Source organism: Pimephales promelas, chromosome 7, assembly GCF_988280905.1.
Source record: "Pimephales promelas chromosome 7, fPimPro1.hap1.1, whole genome shotgun sequence".
In the NCBI taxonomy this organism is placed as follows: Eukaryota; Metazoa; Chordata; class Actinopteri; order Cypriniformes; family Leuciscidae; genus Pimephales; species Pimephales promelas.
In genome coordinates this window covers 4,083,836-4,108,518 of record NC_142775.1, presented here as the reverse complement: position 1 = coordinate 4,108,518, position 24,683 = coordinate 4,083,836, and the positions used below count along the sequence as shown (strand labels likewise).

Sequence of the window (24,683 nt, the reverse complement as noted above, 5' to 3'; positions counted from 1 at the left end):
GGGGGAATACAATGATGCAAATTCGCGACAGTCGGCGTTAAGCGGATAATATTTAAGGTTAAAATGAACAACAGAGTCCATGATTTTGTGCTGTAACTAGTGAAGAGGAAGATATGATCGGCGAACTGTTTGATGCAATCTGTCACGCTATTTTGATATAATTTGAAAGACTTTGTTTCATATCAAAAGTGTATTGCGATTAATGGATGCCAGGCACTGCAGATAATGTTTAGTGACATTACTGAAACAGCATAGACTAGATCAGTCGATCTTGGTTCATCAAAATGAAGATTGATTCAAATGGATTAATCAATAGTGTCAGGACACTGCAGGTGTCATGATGATCACAGAGATCCGGCTTTAATTGCCAGATCACTCACAGATCGCATCGAGCGTGACGGAGGCATTGTCGTCCGCCTCGTGACTCCACTATTATTTGTGAATAGGAAAACATTAAAATGGCTGGTAATGCCAAGTGAGCAAAAACACATCTTTTCCAAGGAGGAAAGTGATAAGTTCTACTAAATTATGAAGATATAGATTTGAGTTTTTTGGTGTACTTTTCCTTTAAAATCAGCAAACAGTCATTGGATATAGTATGTGATTTTCTAGGTCTTTATCCTCCATAATTTTAGAAGGCACAAAAACAGATTTTCTCCTGAGGCAGTGGCCCTTATGAACCACTGAACTACATAACTGCAGAAGAACAACTTTAATAATTAAATATGCTGTTGACATGCAGCGTCCGATACACACCACGCAGTTTAATCTACACTCATTGTACAAATGCTTTCATATACTGTGAACATAGTCACGGCTGAAGAGAGTGCACGTTTCACGTCGTTTTCCAAGATACTTGTGTCATATGTCACTTTATTTTTTAAAATATTGTGTTTAATATTCAAACTCCCAAAGAACTACACTATCCATAATCCATCACCAATCAGATAATGTTCCTGTTTCCATGGAAATGAAAATAACCCACCCACAAAGCCAATAAAACATATTGTTTTCGTACTTTTATAATCATGCCATTGTCGTGAAATATCAATAGTTTTAGAAGTGAATAGTTTTGCATTGCACCATTGTTTTACTCTTATTCCATATCAAGTCTTGTAGCTTTGTATTTTTTGGATAATGTTGATTTATCTTGGAGCTAGTTGGTTATATTCATGGGTAAAATATTTTTATGAGATTTAAAAATATTCTATGGAAAAAAAATATATGAATCATTTGGAAAAGCGTGCAGCCACTAGTTGATTTTTTTGTTTTTTTGACGAATTTTAAAACATGAATGAATTTTCGTGTCATTTGGTTCATTCATCAAAAAGATTTGTTCATTTTGATGAACGAGTTCGAACAGGAGAGTTACGGACATGCATCACAGAACAGAGCAAGGTGACCATTTGTGCTTATAAAACTTAAACTTTGTTATTTATTTATTTTTTTTTAATGAGCGATCGTTTCGCTTGATAAAACCCTTATTCATCGTCTGGAATCGTTTAAAGCCCTTTGAACAGTTTGTAGTTTGCACTGAAACTGTCATTTGGACCTTGAACCGTTTGGTTCCCATTGAAGTCCATTATATGGAGAAAAATGCTGGAATGTTTTCATCAAAAACCTTAATTTCTTTTCGACTGAAGAAAGAAAGACATGGACATCTTGGATGCCATGGGGGCGAGTAAAAGTGAACTACTCCTTTAAGTTTGAGTACATTTATGACAGAATTATCATTTTTGGGTGAACTATTTCTTTGAAACGGTCGAATACAAACAAAACTCTGTCAAAAGTATGGAAAGTGTTCTCGCAAACACAGTCAGTTTTGGAACGTAAATTATTGAGAAAGAAAACCCATGTGTATCAGTATATTGGATCTGTGCATTCGCTCTTAAAGTGACAGTAGCCTCATAAACCTGCTGTCTGTCTGTCATGTTAATCAAAGAACAAGAGACAAGAAGACTTGAATTGTAAGCATTAATCTGTATTTAATTTTCACAATGGAAATTATCCACTGCTACACATTTGATAGTTTTATATAATTTCTGTAGTATTTCCTACCTGAATACTTCTGTAAGACCCCCTGATAGACTATAGTCATGTTTATTAATTCTATTGTGTAAACGTGCTGTTTCTACTAATTTCATTTTATTTCACGGTTTTAAATAAAGCTTCCCTATGCCGTGTGAAAACTATTTCAACATAACTACCCAAATTATCATGTGTATGTGGCAATTTTCCCTGCGGTATTGTATATGAATATTTTTCAAGGTATGTCGAAGTTATAAATGGCAGTATTGTATATTGAGTCCTGTACTGTGTGTAGTTGCTAGAGCTGACTCACAATGACATTTACGAGGTCTTAAATGGCTGTAACTCGCTGTGAAGCTGATCTGTGCACAGTATGGGGCACGTGGGCCCCTCACACCAACAGTGACCGAGTCATTGTGTGGGGGGTTCGCTTAGTACAACAACATTCTCCAAAGGTCTTCATCAATCTCCATTGTGCTGAGGGATGGTTTACGGAAAACCTGGAGTCGAATATGTGACATGAATGGAAGAATGAACCCAATTTCCCGTTAACGGTGTCAGTGGAAGGAAGGGTTTCCGTTATTCCTGGCTGGCTGGATTGTGCTGAGTCACGGGAAATTATACATCAGATGCTGTGTTGAGAGAAGCTTAAAGACTTTAAATGTTACTGATGCATTTATTGGAAAAAGTAAAAAAAAAACAACTTTACTCCATTTGGGGTATTTCTTAGAGGTTGTATTTTAAAATGGTGTTTATATAAATTGTGTTTCTTCTTCATACATTAGGTTAATGGTTAGAAATTAGCCTTGTGTGGTTTGGCTAGCAATGTGATTGGTCAACAGGAAGTATCTAATTTTGCTTTCATGGCTCAGGATATGTTCTTCTCCATTTTATTTTTATTAAGTCTGTGTTTTTGAGCGTCTCAGATCAGCTCAGTTCACATTCAATTCATTAGACTCACATTAAACTCCATCCCTGCATGTGCTTTCATTAAAGTGAAGCGGGTGAAACATAGCAAAGGCTGCTACTGACACAAACACTCAAAATGGTGTCTGGTATTCTCGTAAACACAGTCGGTTATGTCTGAAGTGAACGTAAACAGTTGAGAAAGAAATCGGTTGTGTACCATTATATTGGATCAGTGCGTTAGGTCTTAAAGTGACAGCAGCTTTTAAATACCCGATGCTGTCTATGCAATGCTATCTCACGACTAATTCGTACGAGTGATTAAAAAGTGGCTAATTCGTTCTAATTCATACGACCTCACTCGTACGGATTCGTACGATTTGTCTAAACCCATGTGATGGGTAGGTTTAGGGGCGGGGTCAGGGCTATGTCATTCGTACGAATTCATACGAATTGGCCAACTCGTAAAATATGTACGATTTAGCAAAATCGTACTATTTCGTACGAGTGAGGTCGTACGAATTGTTGCGAATTAGCCACCTCGTAAAAATTCGTACGAATTGCCGTGAGATCGGGTTGGTCTATGTCATTAACGTTAATCAAACAACAAAACAAAGCTTACAGAAGAACACATATTCATTTATATAATTTATACAGTGAATACTATAGTGTTATTTTACATTAAGGCCTAATTATTACGCTTCTGTACTTGAATACTACAGTTAGACCTTACTCTATTTGTAACTGTTATACTGTATTTATATTTATTTTTCTTCTGATCTGACAAATGATCCGATCCGTGACTCAAAAACCGTAAAGCCCTGTGTCCACCAAAGCTAGCCCAGATGTCTCTCTTTTTATCGCATTTTGATACTTTTTATCTCATTTTGATACTTTTTATCACCTCTTATCTCCTTTTGCTCTCTATTGAACCCTATGCCAAAAGGGGCGGGGCACCTGTCAATCAATCATCTTTTTGACATAAGGCGGATTGTATTACTACTGTTGTGACAGTTGGTCGCTGTGGTTTAGTCCCGCCCCTCCTCCACTGTGATTTGACGGCTGGGTAAAAAGTGACATGAGCGCTGCGTTTTATCCAAAGTTGAAAACAATTGAAAACGTACGCCGGGCGCATGGAAAAACGCTTTGGTGGACACACGGCCTAATATAACATAAGTTTTGTGATCCGTTGAACCACTCGTTTAAAATAGTCTTTATTCAGAGCTGGTTCCAGTCTCGTGAGCGGTTTCATTTGAATGAATCGAATCATCGCAGACTCATCAGTCACAAATGGCTCACAGTCAGAGCGCTCATTAACCCTTTTATGCGAATGGTCAGTGCATCACATCATCAACAGCTAAATTCAAACTTGCTCTCGCGCGCAGTGCTGTCATATATCACAACTATTGGGTGTTTTCAACCACATAATGTTTATTTTAGGTTTCAGACATTTAAATACACATAAGTACTAGCAAAACAATGATTTTGAGTTTGTAAAATACACACTTGTGTCTATGGAAGTGGCAATAATACTCCTTTCAGTTATAATAAGACGACACGTTTATTCACATCAGATACACATTGTGAAAGTAGCTTAACATTTGACCCTATTCTTCTCCCAGTTCACCAGCCACTTTCATGTATTTCGTGAGAAGTGGAGGAATTGATTTGTTGTAAATCCAATAGATCCGATTCTCTGAGTGAAAGAAACTAAAATGGCGCCGCCCATTGTGCATGCAGCTCAATAACGCGATCGTTATAAAGATGTTTAAACAACAAAACCATCCACCTGCACATAGTTGACAATCGGAATATCAGTGTTTCATGCTATAGCTAATACATTTGTGAATATTTTTTATAAAAAAGGAAAAATGACATAAAAGCAGATCATCATTCATTCAGCACGGTGTTGTGGTCTCGCTGTGTCACGTGACAAGCAATGACGCGTCACCATGGAAACATTAAAGTGGCAAGTTCTAAATAACATTCGCCTTGAAAAACTCACGCTGGGGGAGTTAGTTAGAATATTTTAAACTTACGTGTGAAAGGGTTAAATTAACTTTCCGTCACATCTGATATGAAACCACAAGCATTATTGTGCATTGTTGTAAATCAATCTAATTACTGACTGAAAACGAGTAGCAATGAAATGCTTCTGAGTGGTGTACGACTGTACGTGATAAATCAAATTCACTGAGCAGTTCTTGGGGATCATCCAAAGATGAAACACATCGGAGTGCCTCACTTGAATGGGAATTCGTTTGAAAAAGCTCTGAGAATAATCGTTTCGGCAGCACCTTGTTGAACCCCAACGGGACGTCTCACAGGATACGCTTTTGAATTACACCACCTTATTAGTATAGTGAGCATTAATATTCAACACTCGCTGTGAGTCCAGTGTGTTACTCTACCTGAGATACTCTTGGGTAACTGGATTTTAGATATATATTACTCTGAATTATAATCTGTATGGATTATGTAGGTCTTTTCCTAAAGGTTTCTTATAGACTTATTCGAGCTTGTGTTTAGTGAGTAATTACTCCTCTTGGATTAGTTATAGAGGTTTCTGATTGTTGCTTGTGGAGAAGAGGCATTATCAGATGTAATTGGACACCTGTGTGTTTGAAAAGGAGCTTTGTGTTGGGTCAGTTTGATTGACAGGTCATATGTGTGTATGTGATCAGTTGCTGGTGTCTGATAGGCTTGGCTGTTCTGTTCCTGTCCGCAGGTAACCCTAGTACACACCAACCTTTTCAATGACTGACACTCTCATCTAAACACTTTCAAGCATGAATATTTATTTCAAATGGTCATGATTGAAATAAAGGGAGCTCAATCATATAGACAAAAATAACATTTGCTTTATTATAAATTAAGTTTGCTTTATGGTACGTTTATTAGGAGTGTGACAATATATCGTGTCGCAATATATGAAGAGTTCAGATGCAAAAGCCTCTAAGTGCCATTTGAAATTTTGTTCTAGAATGATCATTTTTATCAAGCTTGTGTATTTAAGTTCAGTAATTTCACTAAAATGACAATGAAGATTACCTATTAATTGCCATTTAAGTGAAATTACTGAACTTAAATACACAAGCTTGATAAAAATGATAATTTTAGAAGAAAATTTCAAATGGCACTTAGAGGCTTTTGCATCTGAACTCTTCATATATTGCGATACAAAAATTGTGCTATAAGTTCATCCAAAATAAAAAGGACTGTGTCGTTACCCTACATCCCTAATATTAAGACTAAATCCTGCCAATATCATGTTCGGCGTGATGATATTTAATGCCCCCGACAAACTCTAGTCCCATTTAGATGCTTATTAACAAGCACCTTAAAAAATTGCTGATGTATTTGATGTCTTTAGTATAAAAATGTGAAAATATATTGAGCTTGTGTTAACAGCTTAAAGCCTATTGACTTCAGGACGATGGATCTGGAAGTGCAAAAACTCGCTTGCAGGTTTTTTGGCCTATAAAAATACGTCATCCTGCAGCTCCCTGTTCTTCAGGATGATGAAACGTGTCCAAAACGTTGAGGAAACCTGTTTGAAAACAGTCCTCATTTCTGCAGTTCATGCTTACATAAGTAGAGCAGCTGGATGCAGTGTGTGTTTCTGAAGTGTACCAGATTTCTACCAATTCTGAATATAAATGGAGCACTTCTCTTTTTTCTCTACCACTTCTCATGTTACTGCGGTAGCCACTGTTGTGTCTTCCTCTTTCTGTGTGTGTGTGTGGCGTCATTAGGAGCCCTTTTTGAAGAGGATCTAAGCACAGTGTATTTTGAGTTGTGCTAATGTACAGTCACGGAGATGGAGCTGTGTGTGTGTGTGTGTGTGAGTGTGTGAACTTCTTCATTTATCATCTGCTGCTGGGAAGATGACATTGTTCTGGGCTAATGCGCATTGTGTCCTTGCTTATTATAATCTACTTTGTAAACCGTTCCTGCTGGCCTCCGTCACTCATTTCTCTTCTGACTGGCGGTGGAATATTTCGTCTTTAGATCTAGTGTTTGCTACTTTGATCTGCTTGATCCAGAGCATCTAAAACCTAATTCACACTACATGATTTTAAAACGTTGGGCTGAACTTGAACATGACTTGCTCTCTGTGAAATCAGGAGTGTTCAAGTTGTTGAGCTGTTCACACGACACGACACAACGTGATTGATCCGCAACAGGAGGTAACGCACTACACCAGTTGACAACAACTCTGTCACCCAACGATTCTATCTTGTCTACAAACCACGTTTTGTCACGAAAAATCACGCGATAAAGCGAACCGGAAATGACGCGAAAAAGCACGCGCGCCAATAGCCAGAGAAGAACACAACATGCGAATGTGGACGTCAAACTAGTGCTGCAAACTGTTTGCGTGATGATTTGCTCTGAGACAAAACGCAAAAAAAAAAATGAATAATAAGATTTACCCGGTGACCTCAGCCCATGCCGTGCTCTGATTGGCTGTAGCTCATGACATCACTGAGGTTGAATCGCGCGACAGCTCTGGATATCTAGCATGCTAGATATTTTTCTGGGCTCTGCGATGCGTCTTCAAGGCATCTGCGAGTGTCTTTGGCTCTTTCATACTAACAGATTGGCAAGCGTTCATCGTCCGCTAATCCCCCGCGATTTGCACGCGATAACACTCTGACCTGCCGGCGAGCTCAATGATTTGCAAATCGGGCTTAAAATCCTGTAGTGTGAACTAGGCTTAAATGGCATAAAAGCATGAAATATTTGCACACCGTCTTTTTTTTTTTTTTTTTTTGCACCAATATTTTTCATAAAAAAACCCCACAACAGATTATCATGGTACAATAATTGTTTAAATCAAAGTGGAAGTGTCTGTACAAACTACTATGTGTTCACACTTTAATAGTTTGAATAATAGTTTAGCTCTCTAATTATGCAAAAAACAATCTGATGTGACGGTGAAAGTGATGTAATGTAATGTAATAATTAACCAATATTGTGAACATAAGGCCAATTTTTTGTCCACTTCTTGTCTGGTCTCATGAGTTTGAGTGCAGAATGATAATATGAGATAAAAAGATGTTCATGTTACACCTCAGATTAGGACGTTCTTTCAAACTGTCCATGTATTACTGCAGTGAAGGTGAGTAAAAATAGGTCCTGAGACCTTCAGTAGCATCACGTGTACATGCTCTAGATGCAGCAGCTACTTTTATTATAAAACAAACTCAAATCTTCACAAAACACTCTAGAATATCAGCTACATGAACCGAACAACAAAAGACGCAGGGCTAAATACAAGAGTAAACCAATCAACTAAATGAACATCAGGTGCAAACGATAATCAAACAATGAGTAATCTAGGAGACTAAGCAGGAAAAAGGAGCAAAGGGAACAGAAAACAGCAAAAACAACCCATTGTAAAATTTAATGGGCACCTATTATGGAAATTCACTTTTACATGGTGTTTGCACATAAATGTGTGTTGGCAGTGTGTGAGCAAAACCACCCTAGAATGATAAAAATCCACCCAGTGTTTTTTTTACAATCTCAATAAATCATATGCACTGTCTCAGAACGAGCTGTTCTAAGATTCAGCTCTTTGTGACGTAGAATTGAGCAAGGGGTTTGATTGACAGTGTGGTTGTGGCATATACCCCGCCCTCTGTGATCTGTACAGCATCCTCCATTGTTTCAGACAGCCGGTAATGTCTCTTGGAAACGTACAGTAAATGTTCTGTTGTGGGTTAATCCTGTTGTTAAAAGTTAATCCTCAAGAGTGGATCGTCATCAACTGTTTGCGATCCACCGTCACATCCAGTAACAGTAAGTGTATTTTATGATTTTTGAGCAAATAGTCTTTTCAGTCGATGCCAATTCAACAACAAATGCATCTAAAGTTGTTGTCGTCGTAGGATGTCTGTGTATATAATTTAAACCTTGTTTGTATAGTGTGTAACCACATGTTTATAAATATATATATATATATATTTAAAGATATAGTATTAAAACTGCATATATGTTGTTGTCCTGTAAGTTAGCCATCTTCTCACATTTGCCACAGAAGCATCTGTACGACAAGCTAAACATGACGCCACAGGTCCCTCGCATAAATGTAATTTCGCTTGTACGTAGCAAACTTTATCACAGTATGTGTATGTAGTTTCAAAAAATTGTGCCAGCGTTAGTGCTTGTGTGTGTCTGTGTGTGTGTGTGTGTTGCACATCCATAATTGCAAAGGGGACGTGATTACAACTCTATAAGTACATAAATCTATCAAATAACCATACCGAGACGTCCTGGTTCATTCTCATTTGTGTTTATTCTGCCAGAGTCTCTTCGTCATCTGGGTCTGATCAGAGACTATTTATATATTCCGATTCAAACATGTTTGGCTGAATGACATTCAAAACAGTGGGTCTCTCACTCTCTCAGCCCTTCTGCTTCGACCGACTGCCATAGGTATCAAGTGACGCCCTCATCCAAAGGCAGGGCGGGGATATGCAGCTCATTTGCATTTAAGGTCGTATACACCAAAACAGGCCCCAAAAATGACATTTTCAAATGGTTATAATAAATTAACTGTAGGGTATTTTGATCTGATACTTCACAAATACATTTTAGGGACACCTGAGACCAATATTACATCTTGTAAAAAGGGGCATAATAGGTGCCCTTTAAGGCCACGTTTACACAAAGCCGGGATTTAGAGAAACTGGTATTTCCCCCGCCTCCGTTTTCAATAATAACATCGTGCGCACACCCGCATAAATATGCTGTCGAGCGCCATCATAATTATGCCAAACCTATGGGCGGCAGTGTAGGGAGAAGGATAAAACCATGCAAGCCAATCAGAATCCTCAGAATCGACATGAGAGAACCTAAAACCCAGTTTCTCCTAGTTGACACGACAAGACTTAACCGGCGTTTTCAGAAATCTCCTCTTTGGCCGGAGTTTTTAGAAATAATCGTTTTCTGTCATAAAAACAGGGTTTTCGTGTAAATGACGGGCCAAACCGCAGGGAAATATCTGCGTTTTCCCTTCGTGTAAACGGGGCTTAAAACACATAAAACAGGACATAACCCTGATAATTAGCTTTATGCAACTTTACTGGACAGTCAGAGTCTGCTGCCACAATATCTGATGTGTTTCACTCATTCACTCTGTGTGTGTGTGTGTGTATTTTCTTCTCACTGGTGTAAAGTGTGATAAGACCTAAAACCAAAGAGGAAAACAGATCAATAAATCTAGTTTGTGCAATTCATTGTATCAGTCAAATCATTAAGATTTTAGCTGAGCTCAGTGCAGGTTTCATTTACCAGCGTGTGAAGCTGCTGTTGAGGGAAAATGGCGATTATAAATTTGTTGCGGAAACATTATCACTTCATGTGGCGGGTTGAGCATGTGATGCGTGTTTCCCCGCGTCTCCCCTCGGCGGGCTCTCGCGGCGCAGTTAATGTGCTGGAGGAGGGGGTGGAAGCCCTTAAATTATAGATGTGTGTGTTCATGTACTGTTTGTGTTTTCCCCAGAGTGCTTGCTAAGCATGTTTGTGTTGGGAAGGCCTGTACAGATGTATCCTGTTATCTCACTTGTAACTCTGCCCACTATTGAAACAGCTTTTCTTAAATGGTAGCTATCAGAATGCCTGTGTGTGTGTGTTCCTTTGGGTCTAATTAGGCTGGTCAAAGTCTCTTCATACTGCATGGCTAATCAATACTGCTTCATGAAGACACATGCAGAGACTATAAAACATACACACATCGACGGTCACTCACTGTACTCACAGAATGTCCTAAACCACCAAACATTATACTTTCCTCCTCGAAACACCTGCACATTTATACGGTGCATCTCTTGAAGAAGCCAGTGCTATTATTAAAGCAACACTATGTAGTTTTTCAAGCTTCATAATATATTTCCACCCTTGAGATGGTACATCGACTTACAATAGGTTGAATGACATGTCTGCCATAGCCTGACGGGGTCTGTGTCGCTTTTACTTGCTCTATGTAACTTTGGGTTTCGGATAGTAACCAGAGCACAAAAAGAACTACAAAATTCGACAGCTTTACGGCATACGTCACTTCCTCCACCACTTGCTCAAAGTGTCTGTGGCCATTGTTGATTCCAAAGCCAGTGCTGGATAAATAGCGAGTGTGTGCGTGCGACACTAGGATGCGGTAGGCTAAATTATTTACGACAGTTTTGGACAATTTATTTTATTTTTTTTATTTAATTTAATCCGCAACTAATACCTGGCAGTTCACCCCACGTAAACACTTGGAGTTAGGACTAGGGTGTGTCCTGTAAGGTTGTGGTGGGTAGGACACAGGCCACACCCTAGATTGCCAAAAAAACGACAAACAAATAAAAAAAAATGGTCAATTAAAATCCAAAATATAGTTTTGTTTGTAATGAAACAAAGTCAAATACACTTGACTAATTACCTGTATGAAAAAGAGGTGTTCTTAATTGTATCGAATGTGCATTTGTAGTGTACTTCAAATGTACTCGCAGACAATATAATATTAATGAAATAAAAGGCCACTTAAGTGTACTTAAAGAGAGCACTATTCATGACCGTTCCTTAACAGACTTAAGTAGGCCTACACTTTTAAAAAATAATGTCAAATTAAAAGCTTTTCCATATAGGGAAAAATTATTAAATAATTAAGTCTTCATAATATTTCAGGGGGCATTGAAATATAATACATTTTAATTTAATTGGTTTAAACAATCATTTAAGTGTCCTAATACATTCACACTTAAGTATATTCTTTTAAAGTATATTATTTATGTAATAAATACTCTTTTTAAAAGTATGCTAAAGTGTACTTTTTTTCAGAAGGGTATAGCTAATGTTGAGAAAAGATATTCCACTTCTACTCTATCATTGAAATTTTAATTAAGTATTTGTTTTAATTTGTTATTCTCACCTATTAGTGACTTCGGACAGCAGAGTAAATCACTCAAACTTTGTTCTAGGCAAAAGTTAGTAATTTCTTGTTTTTTTGTAAAATCATAAGCTACATTTTATTTTATTTTATTTTTTTTATTTTTTGATAATGGGCTTTATAAGCAGTTGCCAGGTTATATCCAAAGCTACAGTGCGCGATTGTTTTAAATTTGATGCTGTAGGTTAATTTTTAACTGCAGTTTTGTCTTTCTCTCTTCTGTCACTCTACACCTAATTCAATTGATATTTGTCACATGATATTGTTAGATTGGATGATGTCATCTGACCTTGCCTCACCTTGACACCTTGATTTTGAACACAATTTCATTGTTATAAATGGCATTTTAAAATAATATTAAGAAAAGAAACAATAAAACATGCAACTAAAAGATCATTGTTTTTGTTTTGCATGAAGACTGGAGCGTAGGTCTGTTAGAAGAATCAATAATGGAATAAATAAGTATTTCATGGAATCGTTAAATTCTTTGTGATCCCCAACCCTAGTGAAGCCTGTAACTCAAGGACTGTCGTCTGGTCCATAGACTGTCTCTTAATGACACTGACAGAGCGAAAAACATTACGAGTTCTGCTCGATGCAGATTAGATGAGATCTCTGATCAATGATCATCGAATTTCCAACCCTCATTTATAAGCTGTTCAATTCATTGCTGTGGCAATATGAACTTCCTGACATTGAAGAGACTAGACGAGATGCTTGATTCATTAATAAATGACAGAAAAGGCCGATAAGTTGGAACAAGTCATTATCATAATATGAAAGTCATCATTAGTTATTTCATATTCAAGAATTAACATTTTGAGAATAAAACACACACACATATATATTTTAAATAATTTACTTGTAATATAAGTAATTTATATCACCAAGCCATGTTAAATGTATTTCATTTAAAGTCCCCCTTTAGTCAATAACGTTATCCCTTAAAACTCATCTTTGATCACCAAAATGACATATTTAAATCCTTTTATTCTTAAAAAAAATTGCTTGAATGTAACTCGACACCCTTGCCTCATTTAGTATGTGCGGTTCTATGAATATACAAATGAGCCCCGCCTCCACTCACTCGATCGGTTGACGATCACACGTTGATCTGATTGGTTACGAGGTTGTTTGTGACGTCAGAAACACCAGCGATTTCAAACCGTGTTTTTGAGACTGTCTTTAGTTCACTGCAGTTTTAAGGAGGAAATACTCAGCAATGCTGTCGACTTATGAATTTACACATGATTTGTCTTAAAGCTTATTAAAAACACCACATAGACACATAAACAACATTAAAAGCTGGATTTTCACCACATGGGGACTTTAAATGTGTTTTATAATTATATTATAATTGTAGCTAAAGAAATTCAATACAGTGTTATTGCATCATATTTCCTACCTGGTGCATCAGAGATTGCAACATAAAATCTTTAATGAATTGAAACCGTGACCATAAAGACAATATATAAACTGAACCACGATACATTTGTCATCTTTAAACCCATGACCTCTTTGACCTCTCTGTCACCATGGTACTAACTCTCATTTCCTCCACCGTTTGTGTTTCAGGTGAAATCGTTTGGCTGCACAGGGATTCAAAGGTCATGCTGTGCTTTGGAGGGACAAGAAGAGACACTAAATAAAAAGGTTGAGAGAGAGCAGAAGGTGGACAGCAGCCGCTATCATGTCTCGTCATCACAGCCGAGCCACCAGCCTGGAGGAGAAGGGGGCCACGCCCATCCACAAGAGCTGCACCCCTTTACACAAAAGCTCCACCCCCACCCACAAGAGCGCGTCCTCCTCCTCTTCGTCTCAGAGAGACAGTCGACAGGTGAGACCGACTTCGCATCGAGACAGAGGAAGAGAAAAGTTATAGGACCCGCCTTTCCACTGCACACGACATTTGCATTCGCATATGATTGACGCATTTCGCCTCGTAACGGCAGTCAAACGGATCTTTGAAATTGAGCGTTCGCAAAGACCCCGCCCCCTTTAGTGAGTGTTCGCAAATACCCACCCCCTTTAGTGAGTGTTCGCAAAGACCCCGCCCCCTTTAGTGAGTGTTCGCAAAGACCCCGCTCCCTTTAGTGAGTGTTCACAAAGACCCCGCCCCCTTTAGTGAGTGTTCGCAAAGACCCCGCCCCCTTTAGTGAGTGTTCGCAAAGACCCCACCCCCTTTAGTGAGTGTTCGCAAATACCCACCCCCTTTAGTGAGTGTTCGCAAAGACCCCGCCCCCTTTAGTGAGTGTTCCCAAAGACCCGCCCCCTTTAGTGACTGTTCGCAAAGACCCCGTCCCCTTTAGTGAGTGTTCGCAAATACCCACCCCCTTTAGTGACTGTTTGCAAAGACCCCGCCCTCTTTAGTGAGTGTTCACAAAGACCCCGCCCTCTTTAGTGAGTGTTCACAAAGATCCACCCCTTTTAGTGACTGTTCGCAAAGACCCCGCCCCCTTTAGTGACTGTTCGCAAAGACCCACCCCCTTTAGTGACTGTTCGCAAAGACCCCGCCCCCTTTAGTGAGCGTTCACAAAGACCCACCCCCTTTAGTGAGTGTTCACAAGGACCCCGCCCCCTTTAGTGAGTGTTCGCAAAGACACCGCCCCCTTTAGTGAGTGTTTACAAAGACCCACCCCCTTTAGTGAGTGTTCTCAAAGACCCCGCCCCCTTTAGTGACTGTTTGCAAAGACCACGCCCCCTTTAGTGATTGTTCCCAAAGACCCCGCCCCCTTTAATGAGTGTTCACAAAGACCCACCCCCTTTAGTGAGTGTTCGCAAAGACCCCGCCCCCTTTAGTGACTGTTCGCAAAGACCCCGCCCCCTTTAGTGAGTGTTCCCAAAGACCCACCCCCTTTAGTGAGTGTTCGCAAAGACCCCGTCCCCTTTAGTGAGTGTTCGCAAAGACCCCGCCCCCTTTAGTGACTGTTCGCAAAGACCCCGTCCCCTTTAGTGAGTGTTCGCAAAGACCCCGCCCCCTTTAGTGAGTGTTCCCAAAGACCCACCCCCTTCAGGGAGTGTTCACTAAGACCCCGCCCCCTTTAGTGAGTGTTCGCAAAGACCCAACCCCTTTAGTGAGTGTTCACAAAGACCCACCCCCTTCAGTGAGTGTTCACAAAGACCCACCCCCTTTAGTGAGTGTTCACAAAGACCCACCCCCTTCAGTGAGTGTTCACTAAGACCCCGCCCCCTTTAGTGAGTGTTCCCAAAGACCCAACCCCTTTAGTGAGTGTTCACAAAGACCCACCCCCTTCAGTGAGTGTTCACTAAGACCCCACCCCCTTTAGTGAGTGTTCCCAAAGACCCAACCCCTTTAGTGAGTGTTCACAAAGACCAACCCCCTTCAGTGAGTGTTCACTAAGACCCCGCCCCCTTTAGTGAGTGTTCCCAAAGACCCACCCCCTTTAGTGAGTGTTCACAAAGACCCACCCCCTTCAGGGAGTGTTCACTAAGACCCCACCCCCTTTAGTGAGTGTTCACAAAGACCCACCCCCTTTAGTGAGTGTTCACAAAGACCCACCCCCTTTAGTGACTGTTCACAAAGACCCACCCCCTTCAGGGAGTGTTCACTAAGACCCCGCCCCCTTTAGTGAGTGTTCGCAAAGACCCAACCCCTTTAGTGAGTGTTCCCAAAGACCCCACCCCCTTTAGTGAGTGTTCACAAAGACCCACCCCCTTCAGGGAGTGTTCACTAAGACCCCGCCCCCTTTAGTGAGTGTTCACAAAGACCCACCCCCTTCAGTGAGTGTTCACTAAGACCCCGCCCCCTTTAGTGAGTGTTCCCAAAGACCCAACCCCTTTAGTGAGTGTTCACTAAGACCCCGCCCCCTTTAGTGAGTGTTCCCAAAGACCCCGCCCCCTTTAGTGAGTGTTCACAAAGACCCCGCCCCCTTTAGTGAGTGTTCACAAAGACCCACCCCCTTCAGTGAGTGTTCACTAAGACCCAACCCCTTTAGTGAGTGTTCGCAAAGACCCCGCCCCCTTTAGTGAGTGTTCCCAAAGACCCAACCCCTTTAGTGAGTGTTCACAAAGACCCACCCCCTTTTAGTGAGTGTTCACAAAGACCCCGCCCCCTTTAGTGAGTGTTCGCAAAGACCCCTTTAGTGACTGATGTACAAGCCACGTCCCTCTCACGCCACACATCATGTTATCACGCAGAGACACTGACAACACGTCGACCGATATGACAAAGCAAGATACTTTATAATGAAGCAAAGTCTCAACTTTCAAATTTGGTCATTTTTTTTAAAGAAATTTAAACAAAAAATGCCGTTTTGTGGCTCTTGAATGTGTCTGACTGATCACTGTACAGCTGTTAAAGCTGCTCGTGACCCGATCATCTCTTCATTCTTGCTCATTTAAAGCATCAAATAAACATGAATGAACATCAGAAGGAATGTTGTTTCAACCGCGGAAAGACGTCAGTGCACACTGTTTTTCAAGTTTCAAGGCCACCGACGGTATTTTCATCTCATTTATTTATGACACAGCTTTAATTTATTTATTAAGCTATCTACTAACTCTCCTGACTGCTTTATCGGACTAAACGTCGGATTCGGCGGATGGCGGATTATGATTGGTCATATCGCCTGTCAATCAAACTCCCTGCGAAGGGTCAATTGTTTATTACCCTCGGCTTATTCGCCATTGTAAAATTAATAATTTTAATGAACGTAATGCATGGATGAATATATTCACGCAAAACAAATGACCCTCAATACATCTGAAATACAAACATAGTAGATTTTATAGAGCTAATCAACATAAATATTGATTCAGTAATTATAAAATAATTATTTCTGCCATAATTATTAATAACTGCCATTTTGCAGGAATAGCGACTACAGAATAACGTTAAAGTGTTAAAATATTGGTAATTCCAGCTTCACGCTCATAGTTTTGATTAGAATTCGTCACATCCGGTCGGCCGGTCGCATACGGTATAGCCGCAGAATGTTATTTCAACGCATCCGAAATTTCCGTATACACATATGATCAGAACTCCACGCAGCTCCCGTAGGACTCCCCATTGGAAATGGACGACTTCCAGTCCGATGGCTGTTGTTTGTCGTATCCAGTGTAAAGGCGGCATTAGTTATAAGAACGAGCCACCAGGATGGTTCTCCGAGAACTAATGGTTGCATTCTGGTTGCATTCGCTCCGCCAATAGGAACTCTGAAGTGACGTAAGCCAAGCTTGTTTTTGTGACTCGGGAACGCTAGAGTAAACAAACAGTGCTCGCATTCTCTGTGTTCATTAGTTTACGATCTGTCCAACAGTCCTGTCTAATGCGATATTTGATAGAACTGTTATACATAGAAAGTAGACCGTAATGTTGCTAGCTGAGCAGAAATACATAATCATGTTTGTCTTGGTCACCTCAAAGTTGCGTTGGATTTTGTCCTTCAGCGTAAAGGTTAAGAGCTTCATCCATCACTGCTTTCCATGCTCGTAGAGTTAGTTTGTGGAGTAAATATATAGGCTATAATCTGTGTGTTTTAAATTGGAAGCTTTTGTTTTAAATGGAGGGTAATGGTGTTTCACGTGCGTTCGGCCAATCAAACTAACGTCATTGGTATTTCCTATAGTGCTAGTTTAGACCTACTCTGAAGTAGGAGCTCAATTATTTCCTCCAAAAGGAGTTCCTAGAACCGAATCGTTCCCAGTTCCTGCGAAAATCCAGGCACTTCCAGCAATAGTTGTAGGAACTATGAAAAGGTTCCTCCGGTGCGAAAGCCCCTAGAGACCGCTCACTTTTTCAGAGTTGTTCAGGAAATATTTTCCCATTCTTTTGTCCGCGAGGATTGAAAAACACATCAACAAAGCTCCAATATGAATCACTAGATGGTCTCATTCCTCTCAGCTGACATGGTTGTTTAAAGCAAGGCTGTTAACTATGACCATAAAATATGTTAAAGCCAGTTACAAAGAAGAACTACCCACTTAGACAGGAACGGGCTGCTAAATCAATGAAATTACTCAAATAGATTGAATTTCAACAAAGCAGGAGCTCATTCAAGTCTTCACAAACTCATTCAGGAATTCATAAACATTCGAAATAGACTTTGTAGTCATCATTTACGTTTATTTTATCGTTTATTCGCCTATTATCCAATACTTTTGCTGACAAAACCAAAAAAGTTTTGAATTGATAGAAAGAGTAGTCGCTACAAAATGTGACACAACTGGTCAATACAGATAAATACTGATTATTATACTTCAGGAAGAGGACAAATAAACTATTATAACTATTATAGATATTATTAACATGAACTAATGAGCGTTGTTTCTAAAGCAGCCATCACCATTCTGATGCGTACATTTACCCATACAAAAAAAGAAATATACTTCAAGTTCATTTCATTAAAGTCATCATGAAACGAAAGTAGGAACTTCCTTATTACGACGAACATGGGCTTTACGAACAAGAACAAATGTGGGCGGGGCTTGATTTATTCTGTGTGGAATTGATTGGATGGTTGTGGCTTGCTATTGGTGGATCTAATGTGAGTGACGGGTAGCTCCGCCCTCGTCCTCAGAGAAGAGAAGAGATGCTGAAGAACATGGATTTCAAGAAAATAGTGCGCATGGATAAATCTTTTATAATAATTACTGCAGTATTCTGTAAAAAATAAGAATCGTCAATTTTGATTTCATGGTGACTTAAGTAAACGTCGGTAACGTCCAGGTATATATTCTGAGTGCAGTTTATGTAGCAAGTATACAAACATCCCTGTACCAGTGTACTTTTATGTGTACCATTTAAGTTCTTCTTGGCCCACTTTTTAGTTTATAAAAGTATACTTTTACTCGTATTTTAAGTGTAAACTATAGTTTACATCCAAGTTTTTCTTTTGTATTGCAACTACACGGTGAGCAACACTAATTTACTCTCTAAATACTTCTTTTTTAGTTTTGCACTTTGAAGTCTAATCTCAATAAACTACTACTAAGTTTAGTTTAAATTAACTATTTTAGTATTCATTTTTGTACTTAAAATAAACCTTTGACTGTAATTGAAGGACAGTTTTTTGACTTACAGTTAAATTATTCATGCCAATTATTTAATATATAAAGAAACAGTTCTTTTGCTATTTGATGTAATGTTTAGTGATGAGATTTTAAAATGGCATTTTGCTTATTTATTTATTCTATTTACTTTTATTCATTTGTAAGGGACCATGTCGATTGTTAAACATGCATGTTTCTTCTAAAATTGTATGCTATAAAATCAAATCTTTTCTCCCAACTCATGCTTTGTGTGTTTCTAGGAAATGCGTTCACTCAGTCAAGCCTCACTGGTCTGATGTCTGTTTAATGATGTTTCTAATGAGTTTGGCTTTTTGATCAGTCTGCAATTAGCTGTAAACACTTTCGATCTAAAAGCATTTTTTTATTCTTTTTAATTTTTTAGGTTTTTTCGCAAACTAATATTGACTGCTAAATCATGAAATTAATCTATCACTCATTACAGAACTGCACACAGTTACCCAACCATTTTAACATAACATAAATGATTTTTTTAAGTCTTATTGTATTACTCTTTTAGGTTTTTGTTTCTCTAAAGCACTCAGTGTCACTTCAGTCAAAAAAGAAATTATTCTCATACCGCAGTTTCCAAAAGTTAGAGCATCGTATTCACACAATCATACAATCATCTTGAGCAATCAACAAAGCATCTCATAAACCACTGCGATAAATGAATAACAGAATTTAATCGGTGTTTAAACACTTCATGTTGTAATGGGACTACATGATATTCATATTATATTATATTCATTCATTCATTCATTCATTCATTCATTCATTCATTCATTCATTCATCATTCAACTCTCCCAATATGCCTGTCTCATGTTTATTATTGGTGTTTATGAATGATATAGAGCTGTTTGTTGGACATTAATGGCTTTTACATTTCCACTGGTTTGGTTTTCTTATATCTGACGGTGTCCCTGTGTAGGAGACGGATAGCTGGGAGATCATCGAGGGCCTGAGGATCGGGCAGACTCATGTGCAGAGGCCAGAGAAGCACGAGGGCTTCATGCTGAAGCGGAGGAAATGGCCCCTGAAGGGCTGGCACAAGGTGAGAGACGAAAACCAACAAACCAGTCTGATCCCGCTGCTCTGATTCACTGGTTTTAGTGAGTTTGGGAGTTTTCCAGACTGGGAGACCAGCTTAAACCCCTTAAGACCAGCAATGTGTTTACAGGGTTCGTACAAGGTGTTTAAAGTTTTGAATGTGACTTTTTGAAACTTAAAGGAGTAGTTCACTTTAAAAAAAACTTTTGCTGATAATTTACTCACCCCCATGTCATCCAAGATGTCCATGTCTTTCTTTCTTCAGTCGAAAAGAAATTAAGGGGCTTTAAACGATTCCAGATGACGAATAAGGGTCTTATCATGCGAAACGATCGCTCATTTAATAAACAAATAACAAAGTTTAAGTTTTATAAGCTCAAATGCCTGCCTTGCTCGACTCTCCTGTTCGAACTCGTTCATCAAAATGAGCAAATCTTTTTTCGAGTCATTTTGTTTGTTGAATGAACGAAATGACTCGGAAAAAGATTCGTTCATTTTGATGAACAGGAGAGTCACGAACGCGCATCACAGAACAGAGCAAGGCGAGCATTTGAGCTTATAAAACTTTGTTATTTATTTTTTAAATGAGCGATCGTTTCGCTTGATAAGACCCTTATTCATCATCTGGAGTCGTTTAAAGCCCTTTGAACAGTTTGTAGTTTGCACTGAAACTGTCTTTTGGACCTTGAACCGTTTGGTTCCCATTGAAGTCCATTATATGGAGAAAATCCAGGAATGTTTTCATCAAAAACCTTAATTTCTTTTCGACTGAAGAAAGAAAGACATGGACATCTTGGATGACATGGGGGTGAGTAAATTATCAGCAAAAGTTTTTTTAAAACAGTTTTTCCTTTTTTGTACACATTAAGGAGGGGAAAAAGTAAAGAAAAAAATTAACAACAAGAACACAACCGTTAATACATGAGGTCTTACAAGGAGTCAGCAACTATGTTATTCAAGCAGAACTTGTGGTGCAGTTCTAAAAGTCTACTAATTATTGATTGTTATTTTTTTGTATGTGACAATCCCATTTCCTCCAGTATCCAAAGAAAAGAGTCATATTTTTGAAGAGGAACTTGAAAAATGCTTGAATTATTGAAATTCACGAAATCAGTGTTAAATTTTTTCGGAGGAAAGAAACCCATCACCCTTTCACATAAAATTAATGCTTCAGCCCTTCGGAGATATACATAGAGCTATTTCACATCACATTAAGTTTCATGATTAGTATATAGTACAACTTTCATTCTTCAGGTCATTGTCATGCCTGACAGCGCTGGTCAATGGATTGATCTTGAAACATCAGATAATATATATATATATATATATATATATATATATATATATATATATATATATATATGTGTATATGTAATTTGAGTAAAAATTGAAATAAATAAAAAAAATAATAAAGATATTGTTTGATGAGTGATAATTGTAGTCCTTGAAATCTAAAAAGAAGTAGTGCTTGAAAAGTCCTGCAATTTCATTTTACCGAATCTTGGTTTTAATGACCGATAAAGAGCTTATTTGTTTGAATATTATTAGTATTTAAATTTCCATTGGTTTATTTTTCTTATATTTGACCCTTTATTCTTTATTATATGTATTTACAGTAAATATTCATTGGACTAATACTGTTTCCTTCTGTCTTCTGCACAGCGTTTTTTCGTTCTGGATAACGGGATCCTGAAGTACTCCAAGTCTCCTGTGGACGTGAGTGTGTTCGGGGACGTGAGTGTGTTCGGGGACATTAGTGTGTTCGGGGTTGTGAGTGTGTTCGGGGTTGAAGTTGTGAGTGTGTTCGGGGTTGTGAGTGTGTTCAGGGTTGAAGTTGTGAGTGTGTTCGGGGTTGAAGTTGTGAGTGTGTTCGGGGACGTGAGTGTGTTCAGGGTTGTGAGTGTGTTCGGGGTTGAAGTTGTGAGTGTGTTCGGGGTTGTGAGTGTGTTCGGGGACGTGAGTGTGTTCAGGGTTGTGAGTGTGTTCGGGGTTGAAGTTGTGAGTGTGTTCGGGGTTGTGAGTGTGTTCGGGGTTGTGAGTGTGTTCAGGGTTGAAGTTGTGAGTGTGTTCGGGGTTGAAGTTGTGAGTGTGTTCGGGGTTGTGAGTGTGTTCGGGGTTGAAGTTGTGAGTGTGTTCGGGGTTGTGAGTGTGTTCGGGGACGTGAGTGTGTTCAGGGTTGTGAGTGTGTTCGGGGTTGAAGTTGTGAGTGTGTTCGGGGTTGTGAGTGTGTTCGGGGTTGTGAGTGTGTTCGGGGACGTGAGTGTGTTCGGGGTTGTGAGTGTGTTCGGGGTTGAAGTTGTGAGTGTGTTCGGGGTTGTGAGTGTGTTCGGGGTTGAAGTTGTGAGTGTGTTCGGGGTTGTGAGTGTGTTCGGGGACGTGAGTGTGTTCGGGGTTGTGAGTGTGTTCGGGGTTGAAGTTGTGAGTGTGTTCGGGGTTGTGAGTGTGTTCGGGGTTAAAGTTGTGAGTGTGTTCGGGGTTGTGAGTGTGTTCGGGGTTGTGAGTGTGTTCGGGGTTGTGAGTGTGTTCGGGGACGTGAGTGTGTTCGGGGTTGTGAGTGTGTTCGGGGTTTAAGTTGTGAGTGTGTTCGGGGTTGAAGCTGTGAGTGTGTTCGGAGTTGTGAGTGTGTTCGGGGTTGAAGTTGTGAGTGTGTTCGGGGTTGAAGTTGTGAGTGTGTTCGGAGTTGTGAGTGTGTTCAGAGTTGAAGTTGTGAGTGTGTTCAGAGTTGAAGTTGTGAGTGTGTTCGGGGTTGTGAGTGTGTTCGGGGTTGAAGTTGTGAGTGTGTTCGGGGTTGTGAGTGTGTTCGGGGTTGTGAGTGTGTTCGGGGTTGTGAGTGTGTTCGGGGTTGTGAGTGTGTTCGGGGTTGTGAGTGTGTTCGGGGTTAAAGTTGTGAGTGTGTTCGGGGTTGTGAGTGTGTTCGGGGTTGAAGTTGTGAGTGTGTTCGGGGTTGAAGTTGTGAGTGTGTTCGGGGTTTAAGTTGTGAGTCTGTTCGCGGTTGAAGTTGTGAGTGTGTTCGGGGTTGAAGTTGTGAGTGTGTTCGGGGTTTAAGTTGTGAGTCTGTTCGCGGTTGAAGTTGTGAGTGTGTTCGGGGTTAAAGTTGTGAGTGTGTTCGGGGTTGTGAGTGTGTTCGGGGTTGTGAGTGTGTTCGGGGTTGTGAGTGTGTTCGGGGTTTAAGTTGTGAGTCTGTTCGCGGTTGAAGTTGTGAGTGTGTTCGGGGTTAAAGTTGTGAGTGTGTTCGGGGTTAAAGTTGTGAGTGTGTTCGGGGTTGAAGTTGTGAGTGTGTTCGGGGTTGAAGTTGTGAGTGTGTTCGGGGTTTAAGTTGTGAGTCTGTTCGCGGTTGAAGTTGTGAGTGTGTTCGGGGTTGAAGTTGTGAGTGTGTTCGGGGTTTAAGTTGTGAGTCTGTTCGCGGTTGAAGTTGTGAGTGTGTTCGGGGTTAAAGTTGTGAGTGTGTTCGGGGTTGTGAGTGTGTTCGGGGTTGTGAGTGTGTTCGGGGTTGTGAGTGTGTTCGGGGTTTAAGTTGTGAGTCTGTTCGCGGTTGAAGTTGTGAGTGTGTTCGGGGTTAAAGTTGTGAGTGTGTTCGGGGTTGTGAGTGTGTTCGGGGTTGTGAGTGTGTTCGGGGTTGTGAGTGTGTTCGGGGTTGTGAGTGTGTTCGGGGTTGTGAGTGTGTTCGGGGTTAAAGTTGTGAGTGTGTTCGGGGTTGTGAGTGTGTTCGGGGTTGTGAGTGTGTTCGGGGTTAAAGTTGTGAGTGTGTTCGGGGTTGTGAGTGTGTTCGGGGTTGAAGTTGTGAGTCTGTTCGCGGTTGAAGTTGTGAGTGTGTTCGGGGTTTAAGTTGTGAGTCTGTTCGCGGTTGAAGTTGTGAGTGTGTTCGGGGTTGAAGTTGTGAGTGTGTTCGTGGTTGAAGTTGTGAGTGTGTTCGGGGTTTAAGTTGTGAGTGTGTTCGTGGTTGAAGTTGTGAGTGTGTTCGCGGTTGAAGTTGTGAGTGTGTTCGGGGTTGAAGTTGTGAGTGTGTTCGGGGACGTGAGTGGGTTCGGGTTTGTGAGTGTGTGGGTTGTGAACGCTGCATCGAGCACTTCCTGCGAGCCGCGCTGCTCTGAATGATGATGAGTTGTGTAGGTCAGAGAGACGCTGCGCTGTGATTGGCTGTCAGCTCTCTCTGTAGCGTGACTCAGACTCAACAGCAGAAACATCTCTGAGCACTGATGCAACCAGGACAGAGAGTGTGTGTTTGTGTGTGTTTATGAGTGTGGGAGTGACTGTGTACATGTTTGTGTGTGTGTTTTTGTGCGCTACTTTGTGTGTGTGTGTGTGTTTGAGAGTGTCTAAGTGTGAGAGAGTGTGTGTGTGCCAGAGTGTGTTTGTGTGTGGGAGAGACCCAGAGTGCTTTTGGAAAGGTGTGTTCTCTGCCCCTTAATAACCCTACGTCTTTTATTTTATTAACAGAAGGGAAATGTCAGAAAACCAGTCTGACTCTCTGAAAAGAAATGTCTGGGACATACTGCATAAAAAATAAATATATATATTAGATAATGTATGATGGTTAAATGTCATTGTGTGTGTGTGTGTGTCAGATTCAGAAAGGGAAGCTCCATGGCTGTATAGATGTGGGTCTGTCTGTGATGTCCATCAAGAAAAGAGCTCGCCGCATAGACCTGGACACAGAAGAGCACATCTACCATCTGAAGGTGTGTGTGTGACTGCGTTCACTGAAATATTGCGGAGAGAACCGGTGTTTCT

The 24,683-nt window shown here is 40.2% G+C and overlaps 1 protein-coding gene across 5 annotated transcripts in view; it reads left to right on the top strand.

Moving 5' to 3' along the window:
• osbpl6 (oxysterol binding protein-like 6) overlaps nucleotides 1–24,683 on the top strand; it is an 86,798-nt gene that overhangs the window by 17,477 nt on the left and 44,638 nt on the right. For all 5 annotated transcript variants that reach the window (XM_089132965.1, XM_089132968.1, XM_089132967.1 and 2 more), the window contains exons 2-5: nucleotides 13,448–13,709; nucleotides 19,834–19,956; nucleotides 21,615–21,668; nucleotides 24,518–24,631. In XM_089132965.1, coding sequence (XP_088989091.1) covers nucleotides 13,563–13,709; nucleotides 19,834–19,956; nucleotides 21,615–21,668; nucleotides 24,518–24,631 — 438 coding nt within the window. In that variant the 5' untranslated portion in view covers nucleotides 13,448–13,562. The remainder of the gene's footprint in view (nucleotides 1–13,447; nucleotides 13,710–19,833; nucleotides 19,957–21,614; nucleotides 21,669–24,517; nucleotides 24,632–24,683) is intronic.